Source organism: Calonectris borealis, chromosome 10 (assembly GCF_964195595.1).
Source record: "Calonectris borealis chromosome 10, bCalBor7.hap1.2, whole genome shotgun sequence".
In the NCBI taxonomy this organism is placed as follows: domain Eukaryota; kingdom Metazoa; phylum Chordata; class Aves; order Procellariiformes; family Procellariidae; genus Calonectris; species Calonectris borealis.
In genome coordinates, this window is record NC_134321.1 from 7,972,116 (window position 1) to 7,997,181 (window position 25,066).

Genomic DNA, 25,066 nt, shown 5'->3' on the forward strand with positions numbered 1-25,066 from the left:
AGTTCATCATTTCCAGCAGTGTTTGCAGTTCCTGATTCAGAGGGAGCAGAGCATTATACCGAGGTCTTTGTCCCGTGTTTGGGTCCGTAGGAACCCCCCTGAACCCCATCTCGCTGAGCACAGAGCTGCCGCTACCGATCATCGTGCATGCCACCTTTATGGTTGGTTTTCTTACTCCACTCCCCAGCCCACCACGTTGTGGCAGCTTCTTCCCTCACCCAGAGCAGGAGCAGATCTAATCCCTCTGTGCCATCTGGTGTGCTCGACTGACCTCTACATTTTTTGAAAATCCCATTTCAAGTCAGCTCTTTTTTCCTTGCCTTACTTCTGTCAACCGCCACCAGCTACCAAAGCTCCCAGTACCTTCTACTCGGGTATCTCCCATCAGACCTGGTTGGTGAATCTCTCAGCAATTCGTCACTCAGCATAGGTTATTTTGAGCTGTACACTGAAAAATACCTGATATTGCAGTACAAGTAATCCCATCCAGAAATAACAGGTGGGGGGATATTTTTAATAGCTCAGAGGCACCCCTCACTAGTTAGTAAATTATATATAAAAAATCAGAGTCATAGTATGCTTAAAGAAATATGTAATGCCAAGATTTATTTTTCAAGTTCATTACTTCGTATTCCAGGATTTTTACTTTGTAATTCCACAGTAATGGATTTCCTGATTAAATTGGGAATCTCATTTGGTATTTAAAAATGTGTCTTCTGTTTCCTCTTGTTTATTTTTATTACTATTTCCTTTAAAGAGATTTGCCTGGCAAGAAAGGAATCAGATTAGTAAAGTTTGTAAGTTGGTCTACAAACTGCATTAGAAATGCAATGAAATGTTTTTAAAATGTTTTGCAATGTTAGTTTTCCATTTTCTAAAAGTAGACAATCCTAGTAAAAATACACTGCTAAAACTTAGGACTTTTGTGCAGGGAAGGAGCAGGTCTGGGGGAACCTTTAGTTGGGAGTAGCTGCATCTTTTTTCCCAAGCCACCAAGTCACTCTTTGTTATTCTCTTCTCTCTGTTAAGTGGAATTATATTCTAACAAGGCCAAAAAAAGCTGATGAGACTTTAAAGCAAGTTTAAAGCAAGTTTGATGTCACATTTACTATTCTCTTAAATCCTTATTCTGATTAGGGACTAGTATATCAAGAAGCAGATACAAAAATCAGTTGAAGTCAGGAAAAGATGAAATAAGGAAATGTTACACATTTTGATATTTTTAAGAAGTTTGAAGTTCATACCCCTTATTAGAATTGCTTATGTGCATGTGTTTCAATCCACTGTGCAAGTTAATTTTCCTCTAAACAGCTCCGGAGTGTTAGATACGCCTTTTTGGGGCAACGCTGTGTATTGTTATGCAGCACCATACACTGATCACTGGTAATTGGTTTTGTAAAGCAAGCTAGCAGGAACTTGTTTTCTCTTTGTGATAAAAATAAGCCAAACTTAACATTTAAAATCAGGTCGTCTTATAAATAATGTAATATTTTGGGATTACACAGTGTTTTTCTCCTTCAAAGTGCTTTACAGGTGTTAATCTTAGTGACATTAGCCATTTATTTTTGATGATCTGAATTTGCAAGGTTTGGGATAATTCTGCTTACCAAAAACATGAAGGGGGAAATTTTGGTGCTGCTGAAGTCCATGGCAAGGCTCCCATTAGACTCCAGGAGGCAGCAGGGTTTCACCAAGGTTTTGGATGCCTACAAATGCCTGCAGCCACAAAGGGTAATTGTGAGTAGCTTGTTCAGACACCAAATAGTTTGATGTGCGTTACGAATGTTCATACAAATAGTGCATTTGTGGGAACTAATTAATTAGCATTACCAGGTCGTGCTGGAGTTTCTCAATGCAAGGCATCCAGTTGAAATAGTAAGCAACAAATTCAAATATCAACCTCAAAAAGCCCAAGCGCTTAAAAATCCTATGTTAAGCTCCCAAAATTCCAGGTATAAAAATACCACATCGGAGTTCTTTCTGTCTTTTTATTTCAAGCTTCTAGTATTCATATCCAATTGCCTTTTCTAAACCCTGGGAGGCTAAGAAACTCCATTGTCATATGAGCACCTGATTCCAAAACCAACAGCTTTGTAATATTACAGTTCTGACAAAAAAGGAGAATCGGCATCGCTGGTATGTGGACATTGTAATTGCCTGCAGAATTTCCAGCTCTTGCTGGTGTGATACATGCAAAGTGCTGATACTAATCTGTTAGTCATTTGAGGCACAAGTGTTTTCCCCTCAGCTACCCTTCATTAACTCCATTTGTACTGATTCTCTTCTAGAAATGAGTAAGCAAATGAAGAGATGCCTGTGAAATCTGCTTTTTGGGTCAGCATTAGTTATACATCAGTTGCCCTGCATTTTTGTGGCAGCATGGCCTATCTGTACTATAGGTTGTTCCCCCCAGATATATGTGTCATCTGACCTCCAGAGTCGCTTGGAAGGGTAAAATAGAATAGAACAGTTGCTGATTCATTGTTTGGCATTTTGTTACACGTTTTGCTTTAATTCCAAGGGCTGAGATAATTTCCTAAAGTTTTGAGATATTTCACGAAGCATGCTTTAAGGCCAGGAGGAAACCTATACTTTAATTATTAAGGAGGTGAACAATTAATGTATTTGGAATAACAAAATAATGTCAGTTTTGCGTAATCTTGCAATGCTGACAGCACAATAGTGGTGGTGTGCACGTTATGCGCACGGCTGCCTTTCTGTGGCAGGGAATCTAGATCTGCTTTAAAATCAGTAAGAAAACCAAAGCATTTGCTGAATGCTGGAAGAAAAAAATGTCGGAAATCTTCCCATCAGGATGTTTTATTGCATGAACCACCTTATCTTGCAGAAAGCAGTAGGCTCTTAGATGAGAACAAAACAGGAGGTTGCTTAGCAAATGAAAGATGAGGGCTCTGAAATGCTTTCTAAAGGCTTTTTTTTTCTCCCTAGCTTGAGGTTTTGAAAGTTGGCTTTTTTTTTCCCCTTATGTTTTGATTTGGTTTTGGTATTAAATGCTGAAGTGGTATAAGTGGAGCAACTCAAACCCACACAGTGTTGTTTTATATCAAATGTGATGTGATGTAACACAAGGTGGCACAGCAGAACCTAATACTATGCATTAGATAAGGCAGATTTAGCTAGAGATGTGCCTCCCACATCTTCATCAGGATTTGCACAGCAGGAAATGGAGCAGACTTGGAGCTGGGCAGCGAGGAGGGTTTTATTCCACCCAGTTTTCCCTCCTACCCTTACACACCGCCTGTGCGGCACTTCGGTGTGCGTGCGCTTGTAAATAACGAGATTTTGTCAGCCACGTTGCAGGAAGGTGCGGCGGCTGCTGCCTGATTTGGCATTATGATAACCAGTCATAACAGAATTAATGAGGTATCAGAAATCCAAGAAAGGTCTTTGTTTATCACTGTAATTAAATACATTTGGAGAGTCCTTAAAAGCAATAGCAGGTGGGCAAAACTGAGGAAGAAAGATGGCTTTGTAATGGACTAGTCAATGGTTTTGTTCTGAGACAGATTGTTTTTAAATATCTATCCTCATGTCTCTAAGTCTATTCTGAATTTAATTTTTTTTCCCATTCTGCATTGGGATTTTATGTTTATTCATTTTCATGGGTTTTTTTTCTTGGTCAGATGGACTTATTTTTGTGATGGTGATGGTAGTTAGGACTAGTCCAGCTTTAAGACCCTGTTAAAGCTGTGTCTTTTGTGCCAGAAGACCTGCAATGTACCACGAGTAGGACTTCAGAAGTTGGCAGGGCTTGTAGACCGGGCGGATTTGGTAGAGGAGGCTGAGCTTCAGGGAGATGACACAGCTGGCTGAGGGTGCTGGGGCAGGTCAGGGCCCTGTGGCTGGGGACTCATGAAGGTAATGTTGGTAGGGATGTGGCAGGTGAATATCAGTCCCCAGAAGTTTTGACTCCATCTTTATCCTTAAGGGTTAGTTTCTGAGATGTACAGTTACATACGTGGAAGTATATTGAGTTACTGATTTATTTTAATAGAAAACGGTATTTTAAATCTAATAAAGTTAGGTTTTGTGAAAACATCTGCAAAACCATTGTCCTCAAGTAAAGATTTTCTGTCTTAGTGTGCCGTGTGTGCATGTGCACCCCCCAGGTCTGAATCTGGCTAATCATTCCGTAAATATTAGCTTATTATTAAGGGATGTTATTTATTAATAGCAACATCAAACTAATGCCAAGAGGGCTCTATTTGTAGACGTCCCCTTTGTGCAGGCTGCTCTCCAAATATGAAATATGAGAATCTGCCATAAGCCACACAGGTTTGAGCATGTGGATTTACACCTTGTAACAGTGCTGTGATAAGTCTGAAGACAAACACCCTCACTGAGCCAGGATAAATACAGATGTGACAATAGCAAAATATGGTTTCTCCTCTACCAGCGTCCTCCGTGCTGGGCTTGGAGTGGCACATGAGATTGGCCTTGAGGTACTGCTGCCCTTCGGTACCCACATGGCCGTGCCACAGGACAGCCAGCTGAGGAGAGGGGGTTTGGGACTGGACATCTTCAAAATTGCAGCATGCCCAAAAAATTGTGAGATGTGCACTAGAAATAAAGCTTGCCAGTCATGGATTTTGTGGGCTTGTGGAAAAGGGTAGGTACCTTCATGCATATCCACACATGTATGCTTATGTATATGAAAAAAGAAATATAATACATGTGTACACACACATATCTCTATGTAAAAAGAACATGGGGGTTTCTAATTACTTTCCAATTCTGGTGTTTACCTTCTCAAATTCATGAGGTTTCAGAAATATAATGTCTATGTACATATTTGTTTAAATATTAACAGAGATTTTCATCTAAGCATATGACTCCAACAGCTCGAGCTTTAGGAAAAACTCTTCATTTAATGAGCTTCAAAATAAAAATATTAGAACTGCTGACATGCTTTCAAGCATAGGTCAGATGGATAATTGTCACACTAATTCTCAATCTCTTTATTATCTTGCTGTCTTGGCATTACCATATGTATCTTACTACATAGTTAAATTTACATTTTTGTAGTAATTAAATAGATTTTATTAGCCTATATCTTCTTTATCGTTTCTAAAATCAATTCTGGTTCGAGATGCTGAAAATATGACTGAGACTTCAATTACGAGGAATTCTTTAGCATCCTGACCAAGAATGAGTAATTGAGGCTAATACAATTTAACATGTTCAGAGCACCTAGAACTGAAATTCTTGTTAATGGCAATAATATGCTATGCCTCATTATGTTTTTTGCCAGAGCCAGTGGGTTAATAATGCCCGAGATGGTCTCTTGACAACATCACTTTCTTAACATTAGCATTGAACATTAGCATTAGAAACATGACATTTTTCACTGTATTTGGTAGTTATCAAACTTGATTTATGGCAAGGCTGTATTCCTGCAGTGTAAATTATTCTCTCACTTAAAGCTTGCATTGCCTAGCTAATTTTTTTTGCTAGTGCAGTGACACTCTTGTTATACAAATCATGATGATGAGCAGAAAAGTTGGGCAGGGACAAGGTAGGGGTTTTCTTCTTGATGGTGCTCCTTATGGCTGTGTGCAGGCTTGCCTCTCTTGCTGCAAATTACTCTGGTATGTTTTCTTGTTCTTTCTCCAGTCTGGAAAAGATCAAGTTCCATCTATTTTTTTAGATAGTATTTGTCCTTTATTAGAAATTCTTTGCCAATGGATTATACAGAATCAAGGGGATTGCTTTGTCACCACCAACCTCCCCTCCACTGTCCCCAGGCGGCACTAATGGCCATTAGCATTAATTATTTAGAGTTCCTTGTGTTTCACACAGAAAGCAGCGGTCAATGTGCAGTGCCAGGTATATGGTTGTGTACCCCCCGACTCCAGTACTTTACCCCTCATCTTTCAAAGTGTCTGTTTTCTTTGATACAGGCTTTGGTTTTTATTCAGCACGGTATAAGCAGCACTATTTAGAAAGCTTGTTGTTTTTATTTTTTTCCAGGCAGGAACATTTTCTCTGTCAATGTTAACCTAGTGATACAGTCTGAAATGTTTCTTTTTTTGTGTTTTTATTCATCTCCTGCTAATTTTCAGCTGTTGTGCATTCTGGGCTGCAGAGCACATAATGGCGAAACCAAATGCGTAACCTTTTCACCTAGGCTCACCTATGGCTTTTTTTGCTGTTGGATATGGATGGTCCACAGGGTGTCCTGACTGGAAGTGTTAAGCAATCATGAGAAGTAAAGATCTAGACACAGTTGTTCTTTCCTTTCATGTACAAAACCACCCCAAAACTGAAAAATGTTGAGCAGTAGCCACAGACGTTGTAAGCAATAAATAAGATGATACGTCTGGCTTCTGGACTGGCTCTTAGCAATTTCAAGTGCCTTTGTGCAAACTGGTACTGTACTGTTCCAACTGCAGTTGAAATCCCATTGAAATGCATACTTTTTTTTTGTGGTGGAGGGAGAAGTGTTCACACCAACTGGCCTTCACGTAACCGAGCTGTTCGGATGGGATGACTGGATGAGTCCTGTGATGCCTAGAGATAGCTCTTCCTTAAGATTCAACTTTTGATCATTTTGATCCACTGTCTCTAAAACACAGGGTTGTAGAACAGGGCTTGATGTGTCTGGTGTCCATGTAGGTAATTTTTGAGCACTTGTGGCCTTCTGAGCTCACACCAGAGTCGGGTCCAGGCTATGGTACGGATTTGTAGTCACACATTGCATTCTGTATATGCTCAGCAAAACAGAATTTGCTATGTATCGTGGTCTTCCCATGTTACTTTGGTTGCGTAAAGGCAAAAGATTTGAGAAAATGTTCCTGTAAAAATTGAGGACTACTGCATGTTAGAAACCGCAACACTTGGTTTCACGGTTTTGTCCTATGGGTTGTTCCACGAATGCATCGTAGGTAGGGTTAGGGAACTGACAACTTCCCAGCTCTGAAAGTTTCACCACACAAGACTGCAAAATTAACACATGCCAAATAACATGAAATAACCTGGGTTGTGGCCTTACTTCATGGACTGCATCACTCACAACATAATACAGTGTCACGCAACAGAAATACTGCTCCTGATGGGTAATGGCATTAGGAGTGCTGAAGTCATGGTACAAAACTTGCTTAATGATTTGCATTTTTTCCCCTATGTTACAAAACGTAGTTGAGCAGATGGATGCAGCCAGCTGTACACAGAGCTTTAGGGAGTACTGGGGAGAAAAGAGAGAGGTTTTTGTTAAGATAAATGTAATAATCTCTGTGATAATTAGTTTAATTTAGATCCTTGCATCTGACTCATTTTTGACTAACCTTGTATGAAGCCTTTCTTGCCTTGCTGATGAGTCTGTGAATTTAGTTTGATTACAATCCCTTTTTTTGTGCTTGTGGATTGCTCACTGATCACTGATATTTTTCATTAAGCAGTTGCTTTATTACATTGTTATTTAGAGGGGAGTAATTTGTGCTTTCTAATTAATTTAATTCCAGGCACATTTAGTAAGTAGCTACAATGAGCCCATTCAAGGGGTTTTAGGTCATATTGACATTGTTTACCAGATGTGCTCGTTTGTTTTAAAACAGTTAACTCTGTGATGACAACAGCCCCATTCAGTTGCATGACTCTTCCACCGTCCCTAATCTGCACCTCCAAAACCTCCCAAAACTAGAAGATGCATTTCAAGTACTAGTGAGAGACATCCATAGGCATTAAATCACAGAGGAATTATATTGCAAACAGTGTCGATATGAACTACTCCTATTCCATTATCGGATTTGAGGACAGAGCAGCGGAGAAGCCTTTTGGCTTCTCTTAGCCAGGGATGTGAATGCCATTACTCTGACCCCTAAAAAATTGGACAATGCCAAAGAGTTGCAAACTGGGTGTTAAGTCCGTGCTTGGCCCATTCACCTCTGGAAAACTTGCAGTGAGGCTTCAGGAGAGAACGGGGCAGCCGGGAGGATGAGCATACCGAGCAAGGCATGGCATGAGCAGTGGCCTGAGCAATGATGGGACATGGCTAAAGTAATGAAAAGGTGAACGTTGTAATTCATAGTTGTCGCCATCCCAAACTCACAGGCGTGGGCAATTGTTTTTGCCAGAAGGTTTTTGATAAAGCTCAGCGTTTTCTTGCTAGTGATGCTCCCAGGATTTGGGGCTTATTCAAGCGCTTCATGTTCATCGCTGTTAAATACTGTATCCATTCCATCATCTGAGCATGAAAACTACATATTATACCTATCATTTGCTCATTTGGGCTGCCACGTCAAGAACTGGAGTTTTAAAATGAGACCCTAATTAAATGAATAAATAACATTTTTACAGGAAAATGTACAGGCAGGTTATTCCCCTGACTTTAAGCTTGTCCCATGAAAAACTACCAACATTTGTTAACATGTTCTGCAGTCACTTATTTTGGTAAAAAGTCAATTACTGCTTGTTCTGCAGCAAAGTCTGGCGCAGAGCAGTGACACTGTAAGATTCATCGGCCTCTGAAGGACCCAACAAACAATGGCCTTGATGTGTTTTCCATTATTTGTCACCTGTTTTCCATCTCTTTTGGATTGGAACAGCCAAAATTAATGACAAACTTTGAAGGAAAGGTTTGTTCAGTAGTTTGTACTTAGTAAATTTTAACATTTAATGCTTGTGATGCAATAAACTGAATTCTGGTACGATTCGAACCAACAGGCCAGCTGCATCTCTGCTTCATTTTTTGCAGGGAACGTTTAAATTGCTGTAATACCTTTTCTGGTTTATGTTGATCTATTAAGGGTGCGTGCGTGCATGGGGATCTGTTCTACCTATTGATTTAATAGGAAAGAGCATCTCTTGGAAAGGGAGAGTAAACGTGTGTGCATGCATGTGGAAGGGGGGGGAGAGGGAGGGAGAATCTCTATCTGTGTGTTTATCTCTGTGATAAATGATGCCTGTTAAAAATGTGACTTGCCATGAACGTTATTACTGCTTTCCTCTTTAAGTTTATTATACAAACACAGTCACCGTCAGCAGAAATGAAGCTGCGGTCTTGATTGTTTAGTTCAAACAGTTTTGATGTTTCAGTGTCCCTCCATCAATCAGCGCCTGGAGGGGTATCAGCTATTGGGAATGCATCAGGGTGACGTGGAGAGCACAGATATTCCTCAAAAGCTGAAAATATTTCATTTAAAATACTCATTACAGTTTGCATCCCAGTCTGTGAGCAGGCAGCGAACTGAGCTCGGTTTATCATTTTTAATTGTGGATCTTCCCTATTCAGAACTAACATCTCCCAAATTACCTTAAAATGAGCTTCTTCCTAGACAGATTGGTAATTCACTTGCATCACTTATTTTATTCTCTGTGTAAAAGTTAGACGAGGGCATGGGGTTTAGCACAAACAAAATGCATAAAGTAGAAAACATAATGCGGCATAAATGCCACATAAATCCCATCCTAAAGACAAAAGCAGATTTCAAACATCTGAATTCCTGAGCACTTAATGTGGAGTGTAATCTTCTGTTTTGGTTTATGTTTGTTTTCTGGAGTGCCACACAGAGAAAAATATGGGGAGTTCCCTCTCCTCCAACAGTGGAGAAGAAGGAAGGTGATTTGCAAAATGCCCAGGAAAGAGCCTTTCCTGCGTTGTAGGTAAATCCCCCGGCCAAGTGTCTCCTTTGCTGCTGGGAATTGAGCTATACGCAGAAGTAGTCAATAGAAACCCCACTTGAGTTCTTGTGCTCGTCACAGAGCGAGTAAGAGGCTGCTCTAAAATGCAAAATTGTCCTTGAAAAAACCTCCTCTTGTGCCCTCCCAGTTGTTTCTTCCTTTGCATCGATTGCAACCTGTGTAAGCCCCCCTTCTCCAAGTTCCCTAGCATCCCCCCAAGGGTCAGGACATTTGCAGTGCTGTTTTCAAGCCTCAGCTCTCTGAAATTGTAACTAACAGATAAAATCTCTGGCTTCAAAGATTTACACTTGGGATGGACAGGAAGGAAAACGTGTTTTTTCTCAGTAACATTCACGTTTTTAGGGATAAAAGCTTATTCCTCCGCATGCTTTTGTTTTCCTTTGCGCAGCCCATGCCTCCCGGCTCAAGCCGATGCACATTTTCCTTTCAAAAATTGATTTCTAAAGAAATACTTTTTAAAAAATCAACCTGTTCCCCCTGCGCCACCGCGATTGGTCCGATAAAATCGCCGAGCCGATCGCGTCAAAAGGAAATAGCTTCGGCTTAATTGTAAGCTAAGTCTCCCGTAATCCAGGGGGGCATTTGAGATTCTGCCCAAGCGCTGGGTTTCGGCGGCCGCTGAGGGCTGTGGGTTTCTCTCCCAGCCTCCCGGCTGCTGCAGCACAAGTCAGCATAGCTAATGCAGATAGAGCTCTCCCCCCGCTCCCTCTTCCCCGCTCCCGTCTCTCGCTCGCTCTCCCTCTCCCTGTGCTTTGATTCGATATGAACAGACTGGTAACTCCGATGCGAGAGCGAAAGCTGACATAACTCTGCAGATGGCTACGTTCGGATGATACACCTAGGGATTTTTCTTTAAGGGAAGGTAACGTTTAGATGCTAATGTTTATTTTTCCCTTGTTGCCATTTTTCAGGACTGCCGGTCCCAAAGAAGAGCCCAAAGTCGGTAAGCACTTTTCAGCTACTATTTTTGTCTGTTTGTCTGCTTTGAAGGAGAAAGGCATGAGTTCGGTTTGTTTTCTCTGTGGGTCTCGATTGTTTTAAGTTGTCTTTCTGTTGCAACCATGATTACCTTGCACGGCTCCTGCTGCATGGGGAGATGAAAGAGGAATGCAGTACAGAAGGGGGACTTGTTTGCAAATAAAGCCTCAAGTTTACAGATCCTCTTCCCTGAAAGATGAGCTTCTCTGTTGTTTAACTTACCAAAAAAAAAAGCTATTGTTTCCTTTTGGAAAGATGGGAGGCTCCACCTTCTTGCCAGATAGCAATTCCTGTCGGGTGCTCATAGGCACCAACCTTTTCCATTAACTCCCTGAGTTTTCCCGAGTACCCTCGGCTGAATTATTAACAGACTGGGAAAGCATGCACCTTGTCGAGAGAGACAAAGCATGAATGGAGCATGATTACAGTTCCCGGGGAATACAATTAGCTGTCCGAGCGCTTGCTCTGGAGGCGTTTTTCTACTGAGCAGGATTGTGTTGCAGGTGTGAGATTCCTTATTTTTTTAAAAAACCTAACAGAACAGTATTTTCTTGTCCCTTCTGATCCTATTTCCATGTAAAGCTGCTACCTGGATGACATGTTAGCTAATAGCATGGAAGCCGTGATCTAAAGTATCATTAAAGCTCTGTGCCTGATATTGTGGAAGAAATTAATGGACTCTTTGTATGCAACAACAAAAAAATGTTTCACTTTAAAGGAAATAGAATACTTAAAGCTTGAAAGTTAACAGTTATCTGTTGAGAGGGAGGGGGGAAAAGAGATTTATCTCCCAGTAAGTTGGGGAAGCAGAGCGAGTGAGGTCTTTGCCGTGTTGCAAGACGGTGCGAAACTTCACCGACAGTCCCCGATGGGTGCCACCCACCTGGCTGCAAAGCTGGGCAAGAGGTTTATGAAGGGGCTGAGCAGAAGGCTCCTGCTTTTAATACGTGTTCTCTGTTCATCCAAAAAGAAAGCCCTGAAATAATTAATGTGATTCTGATGGCTTAGGGCAGCGCTGATTAAAGTCACGTGAGCCCAGGCCTCTACCATTGTCAGCTCGCATTAATGTTGAGAGGCAGAAGTGCGGGGTGTGCTCCCTCGCAGATCACAGGCATGTCAGACCCCGCGCGCTCGCTTCTGTCATACGCTGAGATTATTTCAGCCTTCGGTAAAACAGAAGCAAGTGTGTAAAATACGTACGCGTCTAGCACGTTTCTTTTCTCTGCCTGCACTTTTTTCCCCAGTCGGAGCAGGAGTGGCTGCACTCGATCCGGACTCCGACTCCTGTCACTAAACCAGCCCCGATCAATGAGTCTCGGTCTGTTCAAAGCGTGGAGGCTCCCATGTGGAGGCTCCCGCTTTGCCACACGCACATTTGGCATCAGGTGAAGGGGTCCCTGCCATGTCAGACACCTCTCTGGTCGGCAGCAATGCACTGTGAAAATCTGAGCAGCATCTAAACCCATATCGGGATAATCCTGCCTCGGTGAACAAAGAGGCTGCTTGCAAACAGGTGTACCCCTGCAACAGCAGATTTCTCCCTACTATTTACTTTGAGGAGCCGGTCAGCCGTGGGAAAGTAGTCCCCCCCTATTCCCCCTGCCTGCACACCGGATCATTTGCATCAGCAATTAGCAGTGATGTTTTACACTGCCGCATTGTGCGGCAGCTTTAATGACCGACGGCTCCTCGGAGGGGCAGAGCAGAGCGCATCAGAGCCGGCACAGCCGCTCCTTCATTCCCACACGGTGATGTGCGTGGGTTGAACATGGAAACCTGGAGCAAAGCGCCTTGGGGCACCCGTATGCAGAGGAGGAAACTGTCCTCAGGGCTGTCTGGGATGGATTTACACCAACACCGGAGCTCGTGTGGCCAAGGCGATGGTCAAAAGCGTAAAAGCAGTGGTATTGCTTAACACCTTCCTTCCTCGGTTCAGTTGCAGGGCTGGTGCTCGGCTGTGGGGCCCTCTTGGCCACGAAGATTCCCTCTTGCTCTTGTCCTAGCAGGGGAGAGCCAACCCTGCCCTCTGGCACGCTCCCCGGCTGGGATGCTGCCCCACCGTGCCCTGCCCCGGCATTTCCCAGGGATGGTTTGCTGCGCTTGAAGCTGTTGGGTGAATGTGGGTGCTGCCGGCTGAGCTGTGCACCCGCGGGCTGTCCCCAGCGCCGCAGGGCCGGCTGTGGGGCTTGGGTTGAACGTGCTGCCCATTTCCCGCGCTCCCTTTGCCCACCGCAGAGGGAATGTTTTCCAGCATTCCTTGATTAATAAATTAGCTGCAGTTAAAGGACAGCGTACATCCAGGACAGGAGCAGCTGGCCCAATCTTAATTTGTGCTCATTCTTTGTTTCTTCTGTTGCATCGGGGAAAACACGAGCTCAGGTCTCCATCCTCTTCTGCTTTGCTCAGCACAGTGACGAGCCCTCTCGTGTTACCTCGTACCTTTCCCAGAGCCCGGACACACTCCCAGCTGACTGCAGACGGCTGTCTCTTCCTCGAACAAGCCCTATTTTTAACTATGAGCCCCAATCCCGTATTCCCGAAAGGCCGACTTCAAGCTGTTGGATACCTTCCGGCTGGGAGGAGGTGTTTTGGCCCCTTGGAGAGGTTTGTTAGTGCTGGGGCTGTGACACCGTCCGGGAATATTTTTCTGCCTTGAGCTCAGTTTTCCTGGGCTCTATTTTTCAGCCTGTGTGTATCTTCTGATGAACTTTGCTCTTTTTCTCAGTTTTTAAGGAGACTTTTTCAACCTTGATTGAAGAGCCAAATTAGTAAAAAAAAAAAAGTTTGCAGCCGTACATGGGGATTGGGCATTTCCAAGTCCTTTCTTCCCCCTTTCTCTCCACCAAGGATATGCTAACAGCAGCTCTCTGTGCTGCTTGTTTGTTTTCAGTTTCCCGTTGATTCTTCTTTAGATGAAAATGGATAATATTTTTGTATTGACCCTCTGGGGATATACATTTTCAGTGTGCAAGTTCTCCAGTCTAGCAACTTCCCCTGCAATTATCCTGGTATAACATGGATGAAAACAAACTTTGTTTTTTCTTTTTTTCTTTTTTTTCACTATGTTGCTTGCATCAAAATACTCCACAAGGGGGCAAAGATTCCCATTTCCAGCTCAGTTTGCTGTCGCTGCCAGGATCAGCTTCTCCAAAATGCTCTAGAGCACAAAATCTGCAGCTAGATCATCAGAAGACAGGATCACTGCAGGGGGAAGAAAGTGCTAAGCTCTTCCAAAAATCTTATTTTTCTTTTGAGTGTAAATAAATACATTGTCAGCATAGCTGAATTGTGGCCAAAAATGCAATTCCTATGCACAGCCTGTCCCTGACAAGAGACTTGCCACATGTATCGGGTGGATAGGCAGCACTTGGGGCTCTGCTGATGTCCTGTTTTTGTCAGGAGGAGAAGTAGGTTCCATAGCGTGAGTGTTTGTACAACACATCCCTCTTCATTCAGAGACCATTTTTTCCCCCCACCTTGAAATGCAGTGGAAGGAAACCACAGCAACTCTTCTCTCTTGCAGTTTAATGCCTGGAGAATCCTGTGCCAAAAAGCTTTGGTGTCCGTTCGTGCCGCAGGACATGTTCCCTGCCACCATCGCCTCTTCTGCGGGTTTCTCTCTGCCTGACACAGACATACACAACTGCTGCTAATAATTAGCGTCCCATCTCTGCCTGCAGCCACCTCTCAGCTGTGTCATGGGCCTTGGTTGTTTTAGCAGTCGCTGTACAAAGTAACATTTAATTACTCTTTCATTTAGCATGAATGACAAGCGCGTCTCTGCTATGTGGGTATCTGTAGCATTTTGCAGGCACTTGGAGACTTTTGTAAGCAGTTTTCCTTCTGTCTCCTTTTGAAGCACAACAGCTTTAAGCTCCCTGGCTCACATCGCCTTTGCTGTTTTCTTCCCTCTCTGTAATCAAAGGACGATGTAGTGCTCAGTGTGGGCTCACTCAACCTCTCTGCTGAGAGAGAAGCTGCCTTTCAGGTCGGCAAATGAAGTGCCTGTGGCTGAAAACGGGATTGCACAGTGGAGGGAAGAGATCCTGGAAGGCTGATGTATGCCCAAACCCTGACCGCTGCTGACCCCTCTTCTGCAGCAATTGCCCCCACAGCTGCACTCGGAAATCTGAGCCACGCTGACGTTCCCGTTAACCTCAACCAGTGGGGAAAGGGCAGCTAGAAAAGACTTTCTTCCCAATAGTACGTTTTCTTCATCTTATGTTTTGCAGGATGAGCACTGCGAAGTTTCAGCAAGGGCATAGGGAAGCTGGCACAGGCCACGCATCTCAGACCTGGCACTTGAGCAGGGCACAAGAAGTTCCAGCTTTCCACGTATTTATTTTGTCATGGCTGTGATATAGTACCAAGGTGATTGTTTTTTCCCATCACCTGTATTTAAGTGTGCAATCTGCCTAAAAGGACTCAAGGTAGTCATCGTAGTCTTGATTTCTAGCCACTTTTGGTCAAGAGTCTTTCTGGCAAGCTATTTATGCTTATCCACAGCTCTGAAGAAGACCATAGACTCTGGAGGATCAGGGGTGCTCTTGCTGACTTGGGTAGCTCAGTGCCCCATGCTCTTGTAGCTACTGTCAGAAGTCAGCACGATTCAGCTCATCTGCTTTCCTTTGCACTGAAAAACACGATCAGCGTCTCAGGGTGAGGTCTGAACCGCCCGCTCCGCAGCAGTCTGTCACCAAACAGCCCTGTGCTCATCTGGCCCTCATTTAGCTGCTTTCCTGCCCGTGTGTGAGCTGGGTGAGGCTGGGCAGCCAGACCCGGACCCAGGAGGATCGGCCCCAAAGCTAGGAACGAGGCAGGAGATAGAGAAGCCATCCTTTCATTAGCGTATCGTCAGCTCAGATCTCTTGGGACCATCTCTTGGGTGCATCTCTTGTGCACCAAGGCACAAACTTCTTCATCGGGGCAGTCCCCATTGCAGGAGCGCCATGGAGAGCAGGGTGGTCAGACCCCTGCAAGTCCTGATGGTGATGATGATATGCTGAAGCTGCTACAGCACGTGTAAAAGTTTGGCCCCAAACCTTTTTGGCCTCATCTGGTGATGTGAAAGTCAATTAATAGTCTTGAATTAATTTAATTACATATAGTCATGTTTTCCATGATTGTGTTCCCCTTTCCCTGCCCCTCTCTTCATCTCCTAGTTGAACATCTCAAGTAGAGATGTTTCAGGCTTTTTAAAGGAGTTATTGTTTGGAAAAACAACTGTCCCTCTGAAGAAGTTTTCCCCTATTTCTTGCAAAATGCCTGTGTATTTGCAATTTCAACTCTAATTTAATTAGAAGTGGTTTTGCTTGAGATATGCTGACACTTCCATTTGCAACCCAAATATGAAACAGAATTCATAGTTTGTTCAATATTTAGATCTTTCATATCATAAAGTGAGAACACTTTTTAAAGTTCAAACTTTGTTTCTTTTTAAATCAGAAAGTTTTCAGAGAGTTCTCAACATTTCCTCAAGGGCTGAATAAAGCTTCACATTTTAGTCCCTGTACTCCAACTTCTGTAAACCAGCTATTTCCAGTGAGATTGGCCTGAAGTTTCACAGGATGCTTGTAGTTATTTTAGTAGTTTGGCCAAACAAACAAAACAATCCAGATGGCTGGACTGAGAGTTGTAAAGTGTTTTTTCTTTTTTTTTATTTTTAAGTTACAAAGGAGTGATTATCCACAGCATAGATGTTTTAAAACTGCTTCATTTAAAAACTGAAGGGCAGCATGTGAATTAGCTTCTTTCAGCACTTAAAAAGCTAAAAATGTTTGAAATTGGTTCAGATATTTGTATTTGAAAGTCTGCAGATGAATAATCACAGCACGTATGCTTTGTTCAAAATTGCTTTAAAGGACAAAAGCAATTTCATATTGTAGTCGATCAAGGTATTTAAAAAATGCTGGTAGTGGATCAACAACTCAAATGTAAGGATGAGAGGTCAAAGTCATTTGGGCTGTTGGAGCTGCTTTTTTTTCTCAGTGTAAACCTAAAAATATGTGCAACTTAAAGGAAAAAAAAAAAAAAAAGATTATTGTTAAGACTCAAAAAGAGGGCACTTCCGTATGGTGACTTTCTCCTCTGTAATTCATTCAGCCGTGCTATAATGGAACATTTAACAGAGCGGGGGTTCCGCGTTCAGAGTAAAGGAGGGGGCCCCCAGACCTCTGTGCACTTCAGCCCCCCGTACTGATCTGCTCTGTGTTTGCCGCTGGCTTTTCTCCCAACCCTTGCCTGGTTCTTTGTGGAGAAGTCCCTGAAAGCAGAGACTCCTGTTGCCATGTTTTCGGGTACCCAATGCCAGCAAGAGGCTTTAAATTTTTGTCTGAGGTTTCTTGGTATGAGTGGCTGACCCCTTTTGGCCAGGAAATTGTGGACGTTGTAAAAACAACCTGTAGGATGCTATTTTTACGGCCGCCCTCTGCGTCACAGCAGCCCCAGGAATGTGCCAGTTCCCTGTTCCGGAGCAGGTGAGAGATTGGACTCGACCTTGATGCCAACCCAAGGTCATCTCAAAAGAGCATTAAAAAGCATTTGCTGCACATTTTGGGGAGCTCTTGTTGAGGGAGGATTTTTCTGCATATTGAGTAGTACAAATCCTGGCAATGCAAATGTGTCTTGTGCTTCATTTGAGCACACCGTTGTGAATTTGAGTTAAGAATTATGTACCCTGCTTAGCTAAATATTGAGCAGACAGAGCTCTTGACATATTGCTTTTGAATAAGCCTTGAATTTAGGCGGACGTATTTCTTCCTGTTTTAATATGCTGAATTAAAACAAGGAAATCAAACAGCAAATAGACGTTTTCACATTTTGTGAAGGTCTGCTGTAATCCTGTGGATGCTCTGGGAAGCAGAGACGTGAAAGTGGTACTCTGTTGTCCACCCACTTGTGATGTGGGGGTTGCAAGAGCTGCAGAGGAAAAGTGATCTTTCGTAGTAAGGGCTGTGCTTGCATCTGTTTCAGAGGGAGTGTTTAAGTTTTCACAGTGAAATTTGGTAGTTTTTCCTTTTTCTTGCAGGCTCAAGTTAGACTGTAATGTTATCTGAGTAGAAGGTTTTTGAGTTTTTCTGCCTTAATGTAGGAAAAAATAAGTGCACTGAAACTAGTAACCTATAATGAGATTTAGATTTGTTTTATGTGTGAGATGGAGAACTGCATTTTTTTTTTATGATAAATGACTTTGTTTTGCATATCTCTTTCTGTCAGTCTGCCTATCAAAATCTGTCATCGGGGAATTTAACTGTACCCAGCATTAACTGGTGGCAGCAAAACTGTGATTTATGTATTTACTTATATGCATGCAGAAACCCTGATCAAAGAAGGGAGAAAAATTGATGGAAAACACCCACTCAAAGACCAATAACCGTCTGTTCTCTCTCTTTCCACTCGCTTTCTTCCTTACAGCAACCACTTGAAAGGAAAGACAGCCAAAACAGTTCTCAGCATAGCGTCTCCAGCCACCGCAGCGGGCACACCGCTTCCCCCGTTCACAGCACGCAGGTGCTGCCGGACTACACCGCCGCGGAGGCGCCGGCTGCGGATCAACCGGACAGTTCTGGGCAGAAGAAGCCAGATCCATTCAAAATCTGGGCCCAGTCCAGGAGCATGTATGAAAGCCGACGTGAGTATGAAGCAGGTGTGGTTGCTAAGGCTACGGCTCTGGCAGCTGCTCTCTGTATATTTTCTTTGCGAAGAACTGAATCTTTTAGATTTATGTTGAAGATATAAGGCTTCAGTTTGTTAATTTGGTATCTGTCAGTGATATCTACTTGAATAGGGGTGCAGTTTCCTCTCTGATGAGGAATGAATTTAGATCATCTCTAGGAAAGGGCACTTAGACCAAAGCTTAATACGAAAAATCCCTTTAAAATTAAAGACCATCTTTTCTGCGTTTTTTTTAATTTTGCTTTTAAATCAGACTGAAGGAGAATTTCCAAGTTTGTTATCCAGATCCTAAACTCTTTTTTGAGGTTAAGACTCATTGTCTGATATGCATAGGAATTTCAGTAAGGAGGGGAAGTATTTAGTTTGCTGAAATTCATATCAGATGTTTTCCAGTCTCACCCTGGGGAGGAGAAAATCCAGCTGAGCCGTTTTACTTTGACCAGAGTGGACACTTTAACAATACAGATATCAAATGCATATTGTAAGTGGCTTTTATGGCAATTAATAATCTGCACACTTGGCTAATAGTTCAGCAGGGCTTTGACTCTGCTCCAAGACTATAAATATGGTTTCAATCCGTTTCTTCTCTGCAAACAAAATAAGCATGCTGGCTTTGCTTTAATTGCACTGCTGAAGATGATCGAATCTGTAAAAGCTTCTTAAAGAAGGAGTTAGAGTATTAGGTTCATTTTCAAAAGCAGTGCTTACTTTAGTTACAGAAAAGGGAGCTTCAACGTCTTGGTGCTGTAAGAGTATCACCTGGAGTTTGAATTTATTGTGCTAACTGGAAATTGCTCAAACCAGTATGAAATGAACATTACCCCAGAATGAAAAATGGTAGGACTGTTTTTTCCTGATCAAATGAATCACTTTGAAATCTTATGTCCTGGAAAAATTAAATCATGAGTCACAGTTTCTTGGCTGAAGATGCATCTCTTGGGATTGAATGTCTCAGCAATGCAGTTTGTAGGTGTCTCAGCTTCTGTGCGCTGCTTCCTTCCCTTCCCGGGGATTAGGTGTACTGACCCTGCGGGCTCCTGGGCCAGGTCATGCTGCTCGGTGGCGAAGTGCAGCGATGGTACTTGCACGTGCGTCTTGTTGAAATAGGAAAAAGGGGCAAGAGCTGAGGGACGGTGACGCTTCAGCCCTGCAGAGCTGTGGGCAGAGCTCCTCCTTCTCCTGCCTGGATGGACAAGGCTGAGGCCGTCCCATGGCACCAGCATCACCCTTGCTCAGCTCACGTGGTTCCCGTAGGCACAGTGCTGGCATTGCTTCTGACCCCCTGCAGCTACTTTGCTAATTTCTAATTAACTGTTTAACTCATACTAATTAGTCATTAGTATCAGCTTAGCAGCCCTAACTCCTGCCTGTCTTTCCTGATAAAACCCAAGGCTGAGCCAGAGAAATCCTGAAGTGCACAGGCAGGCAGTCGCCCTTCTGTGTCCACCTCCACATCCTCCCTTTTTCCTCGATGGCTGCAGGTATCTTGTAGAGTTTTATCGTTGTCTGTGATTAGAGCCCTTCCAGAGGGCTTTTCACTGTCTCTTGACCTGCTGGTTTCCCACACCCCGTCTTTCCCTGTGCCACAATCCTCTCCGCTTGGGCCTTTTGCTAGACTGGGATCTGCTACGCCCCTTCAGCTTCCCTGTCTCACCATTCCGTGGTCCAGCATCTCTGTAGTGGGGTTGCTTCTCTTCTATTGCTTCAATCCTTATCTCCTGCCTCTTCTACCAGATGAGACCTACCTGTTTGAACATCAGTGCTTTTCTACCACCTTTTCATCCCATTGCCATTTCCTTCCCAGGAAGGTGTTTTCTAAGATTTCTTCGTTTCATAGATAGAGAATGGCAGAAGTGTGATCTGGTCATGTCTCCTTGTAAGCATGTGCCACTAGAAGTGTCCAAGAGCCTATGAATTTCCAACCCTAAGCTGGAACGAAACACAGTCCCTGGGGATTAACCTGCACTCTTACCTAGTGACATGGCTTTGCTGCACCTAATAAAAGGTGAAGAAAACCAGGAAAGAGATAGTCTAAGTGAAAAAGGCAGTTGGACATGCTGTGTTTCCTGTCGCGGTCTGATCCCAAAGTCTGACTGGTGGTTTTATTTAGACATCAGCGGTCAGCTCTTGCTCCTTCCCTCGCCGCGCCCTCACCTTTCATCCCTCTCCCCAGTCTCATAAATGGCGACTGTGGTTCACAGCTGAAACCCGGCGCCTCTTCTGCCCTGGGAGCTTGGGCTGAACCACCATGTTTCTTTCCCTGTGTTTGGTCCCATGAAAAGAGGGCAATTGGTGGCTGCTCTGTTACGAACATGAATCATCCCTTTGAGACTCACTTCCCAGTGTTGCCCAAGCACCGGCTGTGCGGCTCTCGGACCACTCGTAGGGAGCTCTGCTGACATGGAGCACCGCAGACTGCAGGATGGGAGAGACAGTTCCCTGGGCCTCCAGTTTCACTGACTGTCTGCTCCACATGTGCTGCTCTTCGTGTTTTTACCCAGCTGCGGTTCAGTTTAACCCCAGTGCCTCCTTTGGCTGGCAGTGGTACAGTCATATCGTTGCTTGCTTCTTTGCTTGAGCACCCATTCCCTTTGGCTTTGGGACTGAGGTTAGCACCTCCTCTTCCATGACACCCATAGCCTTGGGTGCTAGGTGTGACTCCCTCTGCATCCTTCTGATGAAGACGTGAGCAGAACTGAATGCCTGTCTGATGTACAGCAGGAGGATGCCACCCTAGTGCCAGTGCCGAGATCGGCTGGTGCATCCTGTAACTGGGGCTTTTGGTGGCTCCTAGAAGCCCCCGCTGGCCGAGGAGCCCCAGCTCAGCTCTCCCAGCTCTTCCTGCTGCCCAGTCCGGGGCTTGCTCTCTGTGATTCATGGCCTTGAATTTTAAAAAACCTGAAAAGGATTATAAAATGTTCTTTTGAGAGGCAGGGTTTTGAATCCCCGACAAGTGGCCTGAAAAACAGCAACAACCCTTTGTGTTGAAGTATATGATGAAGTTAAAAAAGACAGAATTTTAGAGCATTAGATCAGTTGACACCAAAAGATGAATTCATTAGCCCCAGCCCAGACAGATCTTTTTTTAATCTAAAAATAATAATATAAAGAGGTTTCATTCAATGTATGAATACATCGTCTCCAGGATGTTTCTAAGAAGTGCTGAATCTATAATGACCACCTACTGCCTTTTTACTGGAAGTGCATCCCACTGTTATTAACATTAATAATAATAATGTAGACATGGAAAGCTCACAGGCAACATTTTAAATTTTCAGAATTGGTAAAATGTGTTCTTCCTTTCTTTGAGTATTCTTTGGATCAGTATTTCATAAAAAAAAAGAGTATATTTGATTTATGTGACTTGTCTCACTGAAGCCATTGGTAGAGCAGAATTTGGTTCAAAAGCACCAGATAACCCATAATTTTGTAAAAACATGTATTTTTTTATTTACCCGATGTATCTTAATGTCAGGAAGTACTCAGATTCTGCGGAGGAGAGCCACAGATGTTCCCTGTTTAGGGGAGGGAAGAAAAAAAAAAAAAAGAAGAAAAATTAAGCTAGAATTAATAATGCAAAGCTAAGCAATGGCTCCATAACTGTGTCAGGACTCTGGTTGAGTGGCAGCAGATGAGAACTGCAACTTTATTCAACAAATAAGGGCTAAAGTTTTTTTACATGCAGCTCCCCTGGGTGAGGGGATCAGGCCTGCAAGGTGCTGAGTGCTTGGGCTCCAGTCCAAGGAAGCTTATTTTCAAGCTGTAAACCCAAAGGGACTTGGATGCTTTAAAGCTAAGGCTGAGCTCCAATAGTGTGCTGCAGTCTGGCCCAGAGTCGCAATTCTTTGCTGGATTAAGACTTTTGAGAATAGCTGGCTTTGTGTTGAGTGCATCTGAAAACAGATCATTTGGTGGCGATAACAAATGCACTCTTTGCTGGCGCTAAGTTTTAGCTGTCTGAGCTCCTCTTTATGGGTAACTCATTGCTGCTAGTGGGAGTTGTGTACATGAATCAGAGAGAAGGACAAACCCCTAAGGTTTAAACACTGAAGCGGTTCCAAGATCCAGGGGTGACATACGTGAAGAGCACTCGGTGAGAGAAACAGCAATTGAATAGTTTATCAAAGAAGCGCAATTCTGAAATCTCGCACTATTTTATTGAAAAATATATTTTTATAATATGCTTTTTATTTTTCAATGTATTATTAAACTTCCTTAAAGATTAACGCAATCTGTTGTCAAATTTTTCTCATGTGGCCTGATTGCTTTGCAAAATACCATATCCTACATATGGCCATCTGTCAAAACAGCAGTGACAAAATGAATTAATCTGAATTGCAGATGTGTTAATGAATCCCTTTGAAGGGCTTAAGCATTTAATTAAAAGTAAAGCAGAACACGATAGATAATTTTTAAAGCTTTTAAAATATTCTAAGTTATCGTTAATATTTGAATTTTATTTTCAGGCACGTGATTTATTTGGTAGGATTTTCTCTCCCCAAATCTAATTAAAATAATACAAACAAGTCTTGACCCTAGTGTGTAGCGTTCACTCATCAGCAATTACATAGAATTAAAAATATTTGCACAATGATACCAAACATTAGATACTTATCCCTAAAATAGAAATGAAAAATACTCTCAGGAAATTGCAGCCGCCTTCTGATCAGACTGACTTTAAAGATGATGGTTAGTAAAAGCCTCTTGGTAGGGTTTATGTCCTATTAATAGGAGACAAACAGTTACAGTTGTACACTGGGGCACACAGATGTGTCCATGCCCTTAGAGAATGTCTTGCTAAAAAAGACCGTAGCACTTGCAGGACGTTGCGTGAGCAGCAGAGGCTGCTGAGCTGTTACGGAGCTGGGTGGTGGGCAGACTCTGCTGGTGTTCCTCTGGCACCAGCCTGGTCCGTGGCTCAGTCGAGGCATCGCGCCTTCCCCAAACCTCAGTGGCAGAGCTTGGTCATCTTGTCAAGAACATGCTGAAGCCATCTTTCGAAAGCTTTCCGTGCCACTAGAAGGGTTGATTAAAAGGAAAAGGTAGAAAAACTGGAATTCCTCTGCAGTGGGATGGTTTAGAGAACAGGGCTTTCCTGCAAATACGGAATCTCATTAGATTTATGGCTAAATCACAGGACTTTTCAACACTGAAACTCTCCATCAGCTTCAGTGAGACTGTTCACTCTTAATTTCAGACTTGTCCTTATATACTTTGCTGAATCTGGGCCTTAAAACTTTTGTGCTTTGCCAAGCTGTGAGTCATTGGAAGTGTTGCTGCCTCAAATGAGCTAGTGACTAAAGCAAACTCATACTGATTATTTTTGAATCCATCTTTTGTTGAAAGTGATATCGCACTGGGCAGATTTTTTTTTTATATAACATGTAAGGTAATTGTTAAAGTTTGTATGAGAAAGTTTGATTAAAATGACCTCTAATTAAGCACTGTGTTCATTGTTCATCACCATATATTTAGAATTTCTTTTAACATTAGAAAAAGGTATTTCCATTTGGAAAACTAACAGTGTCATGATGATGGAAGTTTTTTTGTAGAAAAGTATTTTTAAGGTGTTCTCAAAGAGATTCTTCCTCTGAGGAGAAAAAAGAGGTCTTCAAATATACCTGCATGCATGTGCATAAATGTATAAATTCTCGTATGTGTATGTGTATTACATATCCACATGTACACAGGCATGTGCAAATAGATGTGAAAGTTAGTATGTCATAATCCATAGTAGCTATAACCTTAGCAATTTATGCATGAAAGCCTAACATGATCCATACAGTCAAAATTAATTAAATGAACTACCAAGAAAGCAGATACATTAAGCTTTGCAAAATTGTAAAATTAATATTACAGCTATGTCACCTTCGCCTGCAACTGGACTGAGCAAGGGTGAGAGAGAGAGAGAAATCAATTCCACGAGTTTTGGAGAATGTAAGACTGTGCCGAGAATATATCTGTGTCTTGTGATGTCTTGTTCTGGTGTCATTGCTGCTCTGTGGCGGGGGGCTCTTCATCACCAAGGGGGGCTGGCAGGGCCCTGTGCCAAGGTTAGCCGTGAAGGTGCAGAGTACTTGCTTTACTGTGTACTGGATAGCGGCAGATTTCGTAGGCGGCGGTGGGGGGTATCATGTTCCCATTTCGTCCATGAGTTTGCCTGCGTGGCTCGTCGATGGGGCTGTGGCATTTACCTCTCCTTCCATTCCTCCTCACGGCCCCAGCAGAACTCTTCTTACCACTTTTGCGACGCTCTCCAAATGGTCCGGTTTAATTCAGGACGAGCAGACTGGCAAGTTTTACCCATTTGGGCTATGTATACATTTTTGCAGAAAGAGTCAGACATGCCTGAGAGCAGGTCAAGGTGCAAAGATGCAATGAATGACTCCTGAGGCCATTTTCCATTCGTTTTCAACAAAGTTTCAGCACCAGCATGAAATTTTCCCTTTAAGTAAGGAAAGTGGCTCCTCTGAAGCGCTACCGAATAACGGAGAACCTGAAGTAATTTTCCAGTATGGAGAGCCTCAGGGGGTCCCACCTCAGCTGTATGGAAGCACCGAGGTGGGTGGGATTTTCTGGGCTGTGCCAGTGAATCACCGTACTGCAGAGCTGGCGCAAAAAGCGGTAAAAGGAGTTTTGTTCGGTTTGTACTCACGCTGTGTAAATGTGTGTTGTCTGTATGTTTGTTGTATCCGTGTTTCACCTCTCCGTAGCCCTTCCAGCGGAAGGAGCGTTACATGAATGAACTTGCTTC

At 43.2% G+C, this 25,066-nt stretch overlaps 1 protein-coding gene across 4 annotated transcripts in view; it reads left to right on the forward strand.

The window, feature by feature from the left end:
* The window catches only part of MAGI1 (membrane associated guanylate kinase, WW and PDZ domain containing 1), a 356,176-nt gene that overhangs the window by 306,967 nt on the left and 24,143 nt on the right, over positions 1-25,066 (forward strand). For 3 of the 4 annotated variants that reach the window (XM_075158691.1, XM_075158692.1, XM_075158693.1), the window contains exons 11-12: positions 10,572-10,603; positions 18,052-18,268. In XM_075158691.1, the coding sequence (XP_075014792.1) occupies positions 10,572-10,603; positions 18,052-18,268 (249 nt within the window). Of the gene's footprint in view, positions 1-10,571; positions 10,604-18,051; positions 18,269-24,171; positions 24,250-25,066 lie in introns of all 4 variants that reach the window. The other variant, XM_075158690.1, reaches the window with a different exon arrangement.